The 14,635-nt window shown below is 47.7% G+C and overlaps 1 protein-coding gene across 1 annotated transcript in view; it reads left to right on the forward strand.

Moving 5' to 3' along the window:
• Positions 1 to 12,712, forward strand: part of LOC144127544 (cell adhesion molecule Dscam1-like) — a 98,933-nt gene extending 86,221 nt beyond the window's left edge. The window contains exons 16-28 of the mRNA XM_077660536.1: positions 29 to 163; positions 608 to 775; positions 1,842 to 1,912; positions 2,601 to 2,853; positions 2,983 to 3,075; positions 4,390 to 4,611; positions 5,847 to 6,158; positions 8,088 to 8,255; positions 8,982 to 9,304; positions 10,116 to 10,173; positions 11,076 to 11,176; positions 11,253 to 11,375; positions 12,352 to 12,712. Coding sequence (XP_077516662.1) covers positions 29 to 163; positions 608 to 775; positions 1,842 to 1,912; positions 2,601 to 2,853; positions 2,983 to 3,075; positions 4,390 to 4,611; positions 5,847 to 6,158; positions 8,088 to 8,255; positions 8,982 to 9,304; positions 10,116 to 10,173; positions 11,076 to 11,143 — 1,871 coding nt within the window. The 3' untranslated portion in view covers positions 11,144 to 11,176; positions 11,253 to 11,375; positions 12,352 to 12,712. The remainder of the gene's footprint in view (positions 1 to 28; positions 164 to 607; positions 776 to 1,841; positions 1,913 to 2,600; positions 2,854 to 2,982; positions 3,076 to 4,389; positions 4,612 to 5,846; positions 6,159 to 8,087; positions 8,256 to 8,981; positions 9,305 to 10,115; positions 10,174 to 11,075; positions 11,177 to 11,252; positions 11,376 to 12,351) is intronic.
• Positions 12,713 to 14,635: the final 1,923 nt, after the last annotated feature.

Genomic DNA, 14,635 nt, shown 5'->3' on the forward strand with positions numbered 1-14,635 from the left:
TGCAGCCCTCGCTTGCGTTTCCGCGCAGAGCCACCGGACAAGGTCGAGGACCTGGAGGTCACGCAGGTGACCAGCCGCTCGCTGACAGTGTCCTGGCTGGTGCCGTACTCCGGAAACAGCCCTGTGCTCAAGTACCTGGTCGAACACAAGGCCTTGCTGTCAAGTGAGTGCCTGTCCCACCTGTAAGGGAAGGGGAGTTCTAGAAGTCCGTGCACTGTTCTTGAGGGAACAATTATTTACATACATTTTCTTCATTATTGAAAATCATTAGTGTTCTTCATTTTTCTCTGCGCTCAGTGGTTATGGCGCTCGGCTGCTAACCCAAAAGACACGGGTTCGAGCCCCTGCGCGCCTCTGCAGCGCAAATTACTAAGGATACGGCCCATTCAAGATATCATGCGATTTCAAATTTAACCACAAAGGATAAATTGTATTACATTTCACCACACGTGGGTTAACAAGCGCGGCGGCACTTTCTTAGCATTGTGAGAAAGCTTAAAAGATATTAATAAGCTTTCATGGGCTCAGGCCTACCTTTCTCTTATGAACACCTTGAAATCATGAAGCTTCCTGCTTTCTTCGGCTTTTATAGCTTCTTTTGTTTTAGGCTCTTTGCAGAACGTAAACCAGGCTGCAACTACGGATCCAGCTGAACATTCTTACGTGGTAACGGGGCTGGAACCGTCAACGACCTACGAGTTGAGAATCCGTGCAATCAACGCCATTGGACAGAGTGACTTCAGCGACCCGATTGTAGCCACTACAAGCCAGGAAGGTATCGGTTCGATCGCACACGGTCACATTTTGGGAGTCATATGGGTGTAGTTGGACATTAATATTAAAGACAAAGTAAATGACAAAGAAAAAGATGCCGTTGGATTAAACAAAAATGTGTGCAAGTTCGAAAAAGATTTAAGGAAAAGCAGCTTTCCGGAAAAAGAGAACAAAAAACTCACAGAAACAACATTGGCTCTGTGTGCTTTTTCTGTAGCTATTTTAGACACAAAGTACTTTAAAATTTTGCCTTTGGCAAACTCAGGCAAGCATCGCCCGGGAACCATGATGCACCTGAAGGAGGACGTGAAGCGAACTTTCCGAAATTTCCGTCCTAACTTTCCGGAGTCACATTTTGCTGACCTGTGTTGTTACGGCTATGATCACGTGATTTGGCCGCCATCTTGAAATCTCAGCGGATAGAGAAACGGACGCGAAATGAGCAAATGTAAGTAGTAATAGCTAACACTCTTAAAAAAGAGTGAGGCCGGTGGAAAGGGGGTTGTCCGGAGCGTGCTCTCTCGCTCCCTAGCTGCGCCGCGGATGTTGTGGTGATGTTTGGCTACAGGCCTGTATCGTTGACTCGTGTGCGCGCGAGTCTCTGGCTCGTTCTGCGCTTCAAGGAAGCTGGCGGCAGTAGTGCATTGTACTGTGGTAGGGCGCGGCAGGACCTGGACGAGACCAATTTCAAGAATGCGGCAAGAGCCTAAATAACCCATACTTGGCAGTGCGCTGGTACTCAAAGGATTACATGCTCACGTCTACTGTCCACGATGACAGAGATTGAATTTTTTTACACCGTCGTTTGCTTCATTTTGCAGCCAGTGCATACGACATGCTTTCGACGATTTGTCGTTCCATTGCTTGCATGCAACTAGAAGTGTCGAAAAAATGCTTAATTTTTTTAGCAGATATGCGTTAGGCCTTACGCCGAGCAATCTGTAATTTGCTTTTGCGTTCTATCACTAGAAGTTTTTATAGTTATTTTGTTATCTTATGAATACCATTGCAAGCTGTTGGTGCAAGAATGCGAGATATAAGAGTATGCCCTTGTTTTTGATGCGCAGCTCCAAGTGGTAGCCCACGGGATATCAAGGTGTCTCCGACTGGCTCTCGTACTCTGCACGTCACGTGGAAGGTGACACCCGTCCAGCGTTGGTTCTGTCCTTTAGTGTAAACCTATGCATTTCTTTGTCTGATGATGCCATAACAGAAGTGATGTCTGCATGAGTATAAGACCTGCGGATGAGCATTGTTAAGAGGGGTTCATCAACCACACCCGGGTCGGCTGGTATCGGAGGAAATACGATTATCGGGAGTTTTTAATAAGTTTCCCTTTCTGAACCGTAATATTTAGGTTAAGTCAACGAATTGAAAGATGATAAATATATAAATGACAATTTGGAATGCCTTCTTTAAGAGGAGAGCATTGCGCTTCCATATGGTCTTCACCAGCGTCGAGACAGTTTTGCCACTTGTCGACTAATATTTACGTGCCGTCGAAGAAAATTAAGGATAGGTGCTTACGTCAACACTGCGCTGTTCATTGGTGACCTCTTCGTCGGACACGATACGCGCGTTAAAATATTGCTTTGCATTCTTTGTATTGAGAAGCAGCTTGATACCAGGGTTTTACGGTGTCTACTGCAAAACGTTGTAGAACAAGCACCATTGTACGTTGCTTGCATGGAATGAGCTGTCTAGTAATGCACTTTCTAAACTTGCCTGGGTAAAAACTGCGTGAATTTTTTAGTCTCGTCAATGCACCTAACCCAGCTGATAGAAGGTCACTGAGGAATAACATTACTTTCTCTGCTCCGCGTCAGCCGCCACTGCAGGAAGAGACGCATGGTGGCGTGCAAGGCTACTACGTGGGATACCGCGTTTGGGGAAGTGGGCAGCCCTACCTGTACAAGACCCTGGGCAGCAACAGCCCTTCTTCGTCGACATCTCAGGACCAACAATGCTTCTTGGGCGAACTGCGGCCCCGCACTCGGTACGGAGTCGTGGTGCAGGCCTTCAACGCCGAGGGTGCTGGACCTTCATCGGACGAGACCATGGCCCAGACGCTGGATGTGGGTCAGTTGCCCAGATGTCATGCGCCATTGTGTAGTTGGACTCGGGCTTGTAAAATATAGAAAAGTCGCTTAAACTCCGCGCATACGATGTGCACCAACACCGACCATAATTATCAATATATGAATGCAGATCCCCCGAATGCTCCACGGCTAAATCTCGTCTCCTGCACTTCTTCGTCAATACAACTGAAATGGGACACGCCGAAGGAGCAACCCGTCGACGGTGAGTACATACTACGCATTATGCCGGCGGTAACTTTTCAGTGCTGCTGTTACATAAAAAGCGGCTTAGATATACAGGTGTATGAAGGTGTTCAGCTACAGCGTCAGGACCTTCGCCACGCACATCCGCGTATTTCTAATAGGTCTGGAGCTCTTGTAAACTGCATTGCGTCGTTGGTGAACTTCAAAAATGCTATAAAAGACACAAGGCATTTAATATAACTCTCGAAGAAAATACTCCCCCCGCCACTTTTGATTGGGGCGGCGCGCTCAGTTAATAAAGCGAGTGCGTCCTGTTTCGCTACTTACATTTTACGTATTGATTGGCCTTTATTTACGCGTCATTAGTCTTGGATTTCCAAAGATGGCTCGTGCTGCCGCTTTCGAGCGCACCCCTTTGACTTCATGTTTCAAAACCTCGTAATCCTGTTGGTTCAATGTTCGTCGTTTAGCAAATTATTGTTCTAGCGTTTGCAGGTGAACTGCATTGATATGCTCAAAAAAAAAACAGTACAGGGATTTTATGTGATATTAAGGGGGATCTGAAACATCTTCTGAGCAGAGGATATCAACTTGCTTAATCACTGAATTGTGTTGCCATGAACGCCTGAGCCATATAATACACTTATACAAGCAGCAGATAACCCAAAATCACGCGCGAAAGTTGGTGAGCCCTTCCCGGCGACTATTTCGTGCTCGCACCCCCCTCCGTCCCCCGCATCTACGTATACGTGTTGAGAGGTGGCTATTGGTTAGATTCTTTCAGACGTCAGGCAGCTACCAAGGCCGTGGCCAATAAATAAGCCGCGTAGCTCCGGCGGGTCAGGAAGCTCTCCCCCGGAGGTGGGGCCGGCGGACAGGAGCGCCAACCTTCCAATGTGCAAAAAGTGACGAGAGGAGAGGGAAAGGCGCGAAGACGCTGAAATTCAAATTTTGACTACAGATAACTGTTTCCACAAAGCGCATTAAAAAAGTATTCCTGGACAATATTCGTGAAGCGGCGTGCTTTAACATCTCAGCCACACCGCAACTTATTAGAGCCCCTTTCAGAGCCCCCTTAACTCTCAGACTGGGTACATGCATCTGCGAGTGGACTGTAAGAGGCTACGAAAAATCGTCTCGTTGACATCTTTAGTTTCGCAACTTGCATTATTAAAAAAAAACGTGAATGACATTAAAATCGGTCCGAACTGTGCTGCGACGAATATCAAACAAAACGTCACTAACTGGGCAGCCATTTCGTTGATAACGCAACGTACTTAGTGTAGATAACAAGACATACTGGAGGAGTACTGACTAATTCGCGTCCTCGCAGGCTATCTTCTATTCTACAAGGCTGAGTCCAGACTAAAACCCCTGCGTCCCACTTCGTGGGAGGCGTCCGAGTGGTCATCTGTGCAGACGGGCTCCGAGCGGTCGGCGTACCTGTTTCGGGGTCTGGGATGCGGCAGTGCTTACACCTTCTACGCTCTGGCCTTCAATTCGGCTGGCCGAGGTCCCCAAAGCAACGTCGTGCTGGCCAAGACTGATGGATCAGGTAGGTCGCGTCTCTTCAACCAGGCTGAAGTCCTTATGTAGAAGCAACGGAGACAAGCGGGTCATCACTGGTGCCTAAGGCTTCACTGCGACGAAAACTTCATTTAAGGAGTAGTTTACAGTGCATTGTAAGCATTCGCATATGAAATACTTTCACAATATTTCCGCTATCATATTACAAAATAGATGCATTATTTTCAAGTACCTTCTGCGGTGGCATTACGAAACAAACATAAACAATTGCGGAGCACTCCAGTTTTTACAGTATCCTTCAATATCATTCAACGAAACAGGCGCAGAAGTGAAAGCTGATGTCGCTATCTAATTACTGCCACTCTTGTGCGACTGACCCCGTAATGAGCTCCACGTTTCCTTTTACCCTGTCTTTCGTACGTTGTACACTTCTGCCATTTTCACGCATAAGTGTGGTACTTCTTGCTTGGCTGGCGAATACAACATGCCATGAGAACGATAGCTGCTATTTAAGAGCTATTAATGGTGTTTTTTATTCAACCTATATTTGCCCCCTATATCATTGAGTTCGCATCTCCTTTGCTAGAGGCAGACACAGTCACACTGACTACGCCCCTTTCTGCAAGGCTCTGTTAGCAGGAACTAGAATAGACTTGACGGATCTCGGCAGAACAAACGCACACCGATGCACTGCGGTTTGGATTCTTGTTACCAACGCGCACGCGCTGAACGTGAAAAGTATTTGAGCAATTTTTAGACACAGCCTCGGTCGTCTAGAAGGCAAGTTGAATGAGGACTATCAAGTGCTCATAGGCACTCGATCATCGGACCCAGATGTGTGCATAAATAATTTAGTGGGTTACAATTAAAGGAAGGCAAATTAGGCGCTAAGATTTACCAGTATACTAAAGCAGTAGGCATTGCAGAGTCACTTATACAGAGGCATTTACCTCTCTGGCAAGTTCTCTTTATCGTATTTTGATCGTGACTGAAATCATGCCATCCAACATAGTGCAAAATAAAAGCACTAAAAAGAGAATTATTTGCAAGGCCACTCGTTTTGTGCAGTGCTCTTTCTCAGCTTTGCGTAGTGTACCTTCTGAAGAATGCCACCAGTAATTATTAGAGCCATTGGATTATTCCAAACTGGCGTCGGCAGGAAATCAGTGCCGGCTAAAATACCAGCACTGAGCCCTCGTCTGCGCTGTTCTGAGCAAGCAACATTTAAACATCTCTGTGTTTCTGCAAACGCCCTACAATCAGCCCCTGTGGCTCCTGAACTGCGTGACCTGGTGGTGGCCAACGCGACACGGGCGACCCTGCGACTGTCCTCGTGGAAGAGTGATGGCTGCCCCATCACGTCTTTCACCGTGCTGCACCGGCGCCACTCGGCGCACGAAGACTGGGCCCCCGCGGCCACCGTGCTCGTCACCGAGCCCCTCTTGTCCAGGCTGCCCGAGCTCGCCATTCGGCACCTGACGCCGGCCACTCGCTACCAGCTGCTCGTCAGCGCGCACAGCGAGGCTGGCTCTACGGACGCGGAGTATGTCTTCGCCACGCTTACGCTCTCCGGAGGTGAGGGAGCGGCGCGGTCCGGGCTCGCTTTTTGCAACACTCCATTTAGGACAACCTTATTAAGAGCAAGGGGAGACGGGTAGTAGTGACAAGCTAACAGTCAGGAGTAATATTAAAAGACATTTTTCGTTTTGAGTCTGCACAATTTTTTATCGTTGTATTTGATTAAATTTTTTATAACGTCCCAGCCTACGCCACGTCCAAAAACCGTGTTGACCCTATTGAGCAGCGTGTTGTACTGTGAGCGGTTGGTGCAGCTGTCGCCATGAATAGCGCTTGCGCCTAAACTGAGCCTTGAAGAAAAACGAAAAAAGCGGAGAAGAGCTTATGTCCTCGAAGCCAGAGATGGCATTGTTGTACAGGTCACTGTGAAGAGCAGGAAAAGAGGAAAGCGAACAATGATGAAAGTAGAAAAAATTTTACTGGTAATGAGGAAAATCCGCGCTAGCTGCATACGATGATGATTTCGCATGTAAAACAGCAGCCCACGCTGGTCCCTACGACGGGCTACACGGGAGGAAATGACTAGGAACTCATACAGGCACTTAACGCGGACCTTCGCTTCACTTGTTTTTGGAAAGTTGGCGTGAGGCGCAAGGCACCCGCTATACGCGCAAGGTGGTCCCGTAACCACGCCCCGTGACAGGGGGTGCCAGCAGCTCCCCGCCTTCCTCCATCACTACTTTCGATCACTGCTTCAAAGGCGCTTTTAGATCATTAGCTCTTGTTTGCTGGTTCCTCAGTTTCACGCCGTCCTCTTGGGCGCTGGTGTCCGCTGCACCACCTGCCTCGGTTGGCAGTTGGAAAGTGGAGAGGGAGCGAGGATCGGGGGCGACTGGTGGCTTTGGCTGCGGGAGGTGGTTGGTTCGAAACCCACCGCCGGGACAAGGATGAGTACAAGATTTCCCCGGCTCTGCTCCCGGCTTTCTTAGGGGTTTCCCATTGGCAGAGGCTACGCAAACATCTCCGGGGCACTTTCGGGGCCAAACGAAGTTGCCCCGCCGCGGTGGCTCAGTGGTTAGGCCGCTCGACTACTGATCCGGAGTTCCCGGGTTCGAACCCGACCGCGGCGGCTGCGTTTTTATGGAGGAAAAACGCTAAGGCGCCCGTGTGCTGTGCGATGTCAGTGCACGTTAAAAATCCCCATCTATTGTTCCTTTCTTCTTTCACTCCCTCCTTTATCCCTTCCCTTACGGCGCGGTTCAGGTGTCCAAGGATATATGAGACAGATATTGCGCCATTTCCTTTCCCCAAAAAACCAATTATTATTATTAAACGAAGTTTCGAAAACCTCATCCTGAAAAGATTGTTCGTGTCGTGCTACGTGTTCACACGGGGGTTCGAGTTCAAGTTCATGTGCTGTAATCATCGTGTATAAACAAAAGAGCGCGTGTAAACGATTTTTCGAAAGAACTTGACTTGAGCGTATCATTGTAGTCCTGGTAAAGCCAAGCTTCACCTCCGGCTTTTAACGTCGTGAGAAAAAAAGAATAGAATACGTCTGTGAAAAATTGTTTTCTGTCACACCACAGCTAACGCTCAAGCATTCTCTCTTTACACACTCGTAACCATCCTGTATTTTTTTTTTACTACTCTGCGACGACGACGTTGACGATTACGAGAAACATGAGTTGCCCGGGAAGCTTTTCTTAGGTAGCGCTTTAAAAAGGAGGTCAAAACGGGAGCGCTTTCTTCCCTCTAGACGCCGTTTTTTTTTATACGAATGTGGAAAAATTAAACTTACTGCTGATTGACCACTAAGTTGAAAAAAAAAAACACGCAATTAAACTATTTCATGCAGCAGGTCGAGTGACGGGCGCAGGAATCGTCCACATGTTTCTTGCAATTAAAGCTGCCGCCCCAAAGAGCCAGGAAGAGAGTCTGCTGTCGGTGTTCGCCTGTGATTATACTTTGTACTGTTCTCTGCAGCCACAGTTTCAGCACCACACTGGACCCAGGCGAACGAACCACAGCGTCGTAGCGTTGACGTCATCGTGCCGGCCGCATGTACCGTGTTTGTGACGTTGCTCGCCGCCGCCGTGGTAGGCTACGCACTGTCCCGGAGGCGTCTCTCAGCCCTTCGCAGACGCCGTTTAGGTCAGTTCGAATGCACTGCTGTTTTTGTCTGGAGTTTTCGTGTGCTTGTGCGTGTGTGTGTATGCAAGGGGGGGGGGGGGCGAGGTGAAGAAACACGTAGTCCTAATGCCAGCCTTTAGCCATGGGTAGCATGATGATATAATGATTTTTTTCTTTCTATTCCATTCGTGCGGTTCGCGACGAGAAGTGGCAAATCCTGGCTATGCAGATGCGTTCTGTGGTTTGAGTGATGGACGAATGACGAAAAGAAGAATGGAGGGAGATTGGAATAGACTCGCTGTCATGCTCCTGGAACTCTCACACATAACTAGCCACACAGATGTTGCCTACATTGCAAAAAAAAAAGAAAATTCGAGGAAGCAGCTAGCGACCACACAGCGTACAGAAGTAGGTACGCACAGCACAGTCGCCAGTTAAGCAGAAAGAGCTAAGCATTTCGCCACAGCGCCGATACTCACGTTTAGTCGCCGACGAGGGCTGCAGTTGAGGCAGTTGTTACCGGTGAAATGTGGCATGCAAAGCACAGCAGGAAAACATGCGAAAGACACAAAGGATGGACGGAGCACTTTCGGCTCGTATTTATTTTTTCAGGCCTTTTCATGTCACTGATTTTACGCCTTGAGTCAATGCACAATTGTTAGGAGTAAGAAAAGACAACTAACGGTGAGTCATAGATTAGACACGACTTTCACCCTTACGCCGTTGTGTCTTTCTTGTTTCTTCTAGTTTGGCGCCCGGGTGACGAGAACACCCAATCTTGTTCGACAAGCAAGTCAGCGGGGGCAGTGCCCATGAGCATCTGGGAGAAGTCCACGTCGCATGAACATATTCCGCCGCCACGGACAGAGCAAATTTACTTGCCTTCACCATTTGATCCCCGTGGTCTGGACTTCCACATATCTGGCGACGTCTGCGGTGCGGGCAGTGATCCGGGAACCGTATCTCACGTCCTTGATACCGTCCATGAAGCGACTGAGCCGGGCGAAGAGGAGAGGAAAAAGCAGACTACGTATGACGTGCCTTTTGCTCCGAGACATTCTGTGCAAAAGGTACGTTCACAAACTGAGCAGGCACAGTTGAATGATGCAAGAGTTAACCTTTCAGCTGGTGGGCCTGCTATGCAACTCCTGCTAGTGCTCTGTTCTTGTCGAATACCTAAAACGTACGGCTTTCTGGCTTTCCAGCAACTAAAGCCCTCGCCTAAGGAATATCGAATTTCCGGGCACAAAATAAAATTTAAACAGCGAAAATTGCAGGTACCTACATATATCCAGAGCCACAGAAAAAGCAGGTAGCTCGGGGCTAGAATTGGAGAAAAATAACAGGTTTTCAGTGTAAACATGAAGCCTGCAGATGTATCGTATCCTGTGCTGACTGCACATGCAAGGGCAGGCTAGCATTTATGCCTAGTCTGTTAAGAAATGTGGTACTTCCCAAATCGTCAGGTTAACCTCCATGCCTTTCCTCCTCCTCCTCCTCCTCCTCCTTAGTACTTCCACGGCTGCAGTTGTAGCTTGGTAGGTAAAAGATGGAAAAGCCGGCTCCCGAAAAGAAGGGTAAAGGTGTTGGTATCACTGCTTACAGCTACATTTTGAACGATGTTGACTAGGCAAACAAAACATCACGAAGCGCACTTACTGCGCGCTTGTGCTTGGAAGAGTGCGACCACGTACCGTGCAAGCGGTCCATACTTTTTGCCTGAAACGTGCAGAAATCTTCAACATTATCTTATGTTCTTACAAAGTGTCTGATCTGGCCAGCGTTGTCTCTTTAACGTTAACATGATCTTGGTTTCCCAGACATGTGCCTGACTTCAGCTGCTTTGAAATACGCACATGCACTTCCTTTTGGTTCATGCAGCTTGCAGAACGTGACGATCTCCTTGCTTCAGCAGAAAGACTAACATCGGTGAAGTCAGGTAAGGTTGAATTTATGCCGACATGGAACAGAAGCTTCCCTAATAAGCGAGTAATTACTCATTAGCCCCCATTCAAGTACAGACAGACGGCTACAGAAGAAATCTATACAGCTTCCACAAAAACTAAGCATTTTTTTTCTGTTTTTTTTGTTTATGTTCACTATATATTACCACTTTTCGTTCTTCAATAAGCTCAGTTGCTACTCAGCGCTTGTCTTGTCTTTGCCCCGCCTTTGTTGCGCTGTTCACCCACCATGAAGAAAAATTCACCCTGGCCCAGGGTTCGAACCCAACCCAGGACCACCGCCTCACCGGAGTAGTCACTGCATTTAGGACCCCAAACTTATGCTGTTTGCGGTGGCTGGTTATCATAGCGTGAGCAACCGTGAATTTAAAAATCATGATGACCCAGGCACACGGCCGCCTCGGCTTAGTTAGATAACGCGCCGTGGGAAGCTTCACTAAGAACTTTTTCTCGCGGAGAAAGCTTTTTCGTTAAATGCTTTGAGAATGCTTGTGCTGCTCGCATATCTTTCAACCTCTTCAGGATAGTGGATACTTCAGCATGACGTAGTTTTGACGGAAGGCCACTTTTTTCCACTATCATGCGTTATTGAGCCAATTAAACTGCTGGGATCCATGTTGAGGTCTCTTTACTGGAGTTTACCTTTATACGCATTAGCGGGTGGGTTGTACGAGAGGGGAGAGATTGAGGGAAGGAAAAAAAGTGAGAGAAAGTGATGCACTTCTGGCCTATGAACGCGGGTAATGTGCTTTTCTGAAATGATTGCCTCGTCGAACTTACTGGGCATTTCTATTGTAGTCGCAGTTGTTTACATTATTCGTGGTTTGTGGTACGTACTGTTTTCAGTCGTTTCCATTGCTTGCTTCTGTGTTCCCAGCATGTTTACCACAAGCTCCGCTCAGCCCTTGTGTCCAGGAGGGCACCGATGTAGAGACGAGCAAATAGCGACACCGTCTTCAAGTGCCATTCAAAGCTCAGGTGAGCAGCACCTTATCGCGAAACGGTAATAAAATGCAAACCATGTCTGTCATTTTTTTTCTGCTCTTCTACTCAGGTGCCAAGACGCGCCGTACAGTGTGCATGATTAAGGGCGCCGACTCGTTACTGGCTCACAGGAACCATGTGTTGTGATGCAAGAATTATAGGGCAATTGATTACGGCCCGGGCACGGGTGGAGGCAAGTTACGCTCATGTTTAAATTGTTGCTTTACATGAAATGTATGGAGGGTATTCGCTTTGTCCACGGCACTGTTAATCGTCTGAATTTAACTGCATGACACGCTCTTTTTCTCAATCACTGCAGCAACTAGCCCCTTCCTGGCTTCGTATCACATTTTAAATGAACGAACTGCTGCGCATAACACTCGTTATGGACTGCAGTGAAGTCCTAAATGAGGAAATAGACTGTAAACATTTGAGGCACTCATTTTATCCGATTTCATGTTCCACAACTGGACAAATATGAGTGATACTAGGTAGGCTTTGTGATGCTATTCGCTTACTGTAACACCGCCAGCCGAGTTGCAAAGGAAAGCGTCTCGACTTCAAACGACGCCACTTCCGGAGCCAGTTGCAGTTGAATTGAAACACACTTTAGTGTTGCAAAGAAAAAGAGAACATGCAAGTCCCCGTATGATGAGTACATATCCGGACGCCTTTCTTTGAGTGTAATATCAACGTACGCAAGTTTTACCGTATGCATGCATAAGCAAGTGCTAGTATGTCTGAAGCTCGAGCATAAAAAATTGTATACCTTGCAGCATGACTATGCCGAAAAACTATGCCTAATACCAAAGTGCCACTGGCATGAAGCGTGAGTGGTACTAGCAGTGGCTATTCAATTCATTGGTTTAATCTTCACAGAAACCGAAGCTATTTGGTTGTACTATGCTTCGACGTTGCGATCTCGCCCTGCTTTATTAAGCTTTGGATATTGCTAACATTGGCCACGCCGTTGACACTTCTTCAGGTATCAAAGAACATTGTAGCTTAGCCTATCAGCCGGCTGACATTAGAAGCTTAAGTTCACCACCTTTGTTGTCGTCAAATAAAAAATCATAACTATTAAGAATAATGAAATCACGTCGTATATACTAACTCACGATTTTCAGCGTACTGCAAAGAGTGCTGAACTTCTTTTTTTCTTTTTACAGGTGTGGGCTTGCAAAAATAAGTTCTGGGTCACCACAGGAGGAAAGCTTTCCCCGTGGTACAGTATGCGCTTCTTCGGCACACCAAGAACGCTGGCGCACCTGTCTTGCCGGCGGTGGTGGTTGAGCTGCAACGGAGCGACTTGTGCAATGGGACGGCCATGAGTGCCTTCAGTGACTGCATAGACTTTGTTAACTCGTTTATACAGGTGACGGACTACAAGACGTTCCTAAGTGCACGCATGGATGCGGATAACCTCGTGGGCGACTGTGTGCAGCAGACAGTCATTGCACACATGTGAAGGATTAATGCACTCCAGCACGCCGTGTGTTTGCCGCGCTGATGAAGTTCTATCAATACCGCCCCGGTGGTTATTCTTTCACACGACACTGCCTGAGATACCAGCCGCGCTCCGACATGATGGACCCCAGCGTGTAGCCGTCAAAGACAGCGCTCCGTGCTCAAGGGCCCCAGTAGATCTGAGGGGTCATATAACGTGGTGCCATTTGGTTAGTCAGCGAGAAATGCCCCAGCGACTTCTCTAATGAAAATGAAAATTAGTTTTTGGGGAAAAGAAATGGCGCAGAAACCGGAAGCGGGCAGAGTGGGTGAGGAAGCAAACGCGGGTTAATGGCATCTATTGTTGAAATCAAGAGGAAGAACTGGGCTTGGGCAGGGCATCTAATGCGAAGGCAGGATAACCGCTGGTCCTTAAGGGTAACAAAATGGATTCCAAGAGAAGGCAAGCGTAGCAGGGGGTGACAGAAAGTTAGGTGGGCGGATGAGATTAAGAAGTTTGAAAGCATAGGGTGGGCGCAGCTGGCAAATTGTAAGGTTAATTGGAGAGACATGGCAGAGGCTTTTGCCCTGCAGTGGGCGTAGCCAGGCTAATGATGATGATGATGAAGAAGAAAGGAGGGAGTGAATGAGGTAAGGAAGAAAGAAGTGCCGTAGTGGAGGTCTCCGGACTAATTTCCATCACCAGGGGATCTTTAAATTGCACTGACATCGCACAGCACACGGCCGCCTTTTTCGTTTTGCCTCCGTCGAAACGTGGCCGCCGCTGTCGGGTTCGAACCCGGGTACTCCGGCTCAGTAGCCGGGCGCCCTAACCACTGAGCCGCCGCGGCGGGTACACGACTTCTTCAAGATTGCTGTGTGGACGAAGCAACTGGGAAAGCCACTCAGAGTGTGTCACCTGGCCCTTCGGCAGCTGGCGGAAGCGGTCTGCGATGGCAGTATACATGATAAAGCTATGCTGAAACGCAAATCTGTTCTGTCTAGCTTTAACTTGGAACCTATGCTGCCCATGTTGAGCCAGTTGGAAATTGAAAGTGCAGGAAAAGACAAGGGATGGGAGAACCATACAAGACATTTTTTTGAGGCAAGGCAATGGTACATAGCTGTCTCACTGGTCAGTGGACACCTCAACAGTACTGTGAGGGTAGAGGCTAACAGATAAAAAAATTGCTGTTGTCGAGCAGCGTGCCTTGTGAGTATTGTTTTCCTTAACCTGGAGGATGAAGTGCTTATGCCCATTGCGGCAGACTCTCGAAAAATAGGGTGATGCCGACAAAATGTTCGAAAAGTGCTAACAAACGCAATAGAGGAGGAGGAAGAGGAGTAGGAGGGGGAGGAGGAGGAAAAAGAGAAGGAAACGTAGCGAGGTTAATTGGAAGGATCCAATTTTCCAGCGTTAACTGGGGTAATGAAATGAGGGGATATAAAGGCGCAGGAGAAACGGTAGTAACAGGAAAAATGAAGACAGTAAGCCTGCAATAAGGGAATTTTGCAGATTTCATTTGGGAACCTCGTCGTCTTCCTTGAGGTTTATCGCCTAGAGCTTGTGAACTGATTGAATAAAGCTTTCCAGAAAGTAGAGAGCTGAAGCCCCGAAGTATAAAAAGGTTGGAGATATCGGAGCCTGTTATCACAACCTTCGTCAGCATTTTTACTCTGCGGTCAACACGTTTTTCCGCTGAAAGCTGTTATAGCTCTGGATTAGCCGTTTATCCCTTTATTTCGTTGTGGAATTTATATCGCCAGCCGTAAGAAAAAGCCTAGCTGAACTCATGCGAATTAGCAAAATCTGATCTGGGCTCCCGCCGCCTACCACCTCTCTCTCTCTTCCTCTACCCCTCATTGCCCCTAAACTTGAAAAGGGTGATTTCTGACTCTACACTTTGTCACATGCACGGGCGGGCAAGTGACAAGTGAATAAAATTGAATTAATCTGAGTTACCTTAAATTGAATTAAATTCCGGCAATTAATGTGCATTAATTTCA

Source organism: Amblyomma americanum, chromosome 4 (assembly GCF_052857255.1).
Source record: "Amblyomma americanum isolate KBUSLIRL-KWMA chromosome 4, ASM5285725v1, whole genome shotgun sequence".
NCBI lineage: Eukaryota > Metazoa > Arthropoda > Arachnida > Ixodida > Ixodidae > Amblyomma > Amblyomma americanum.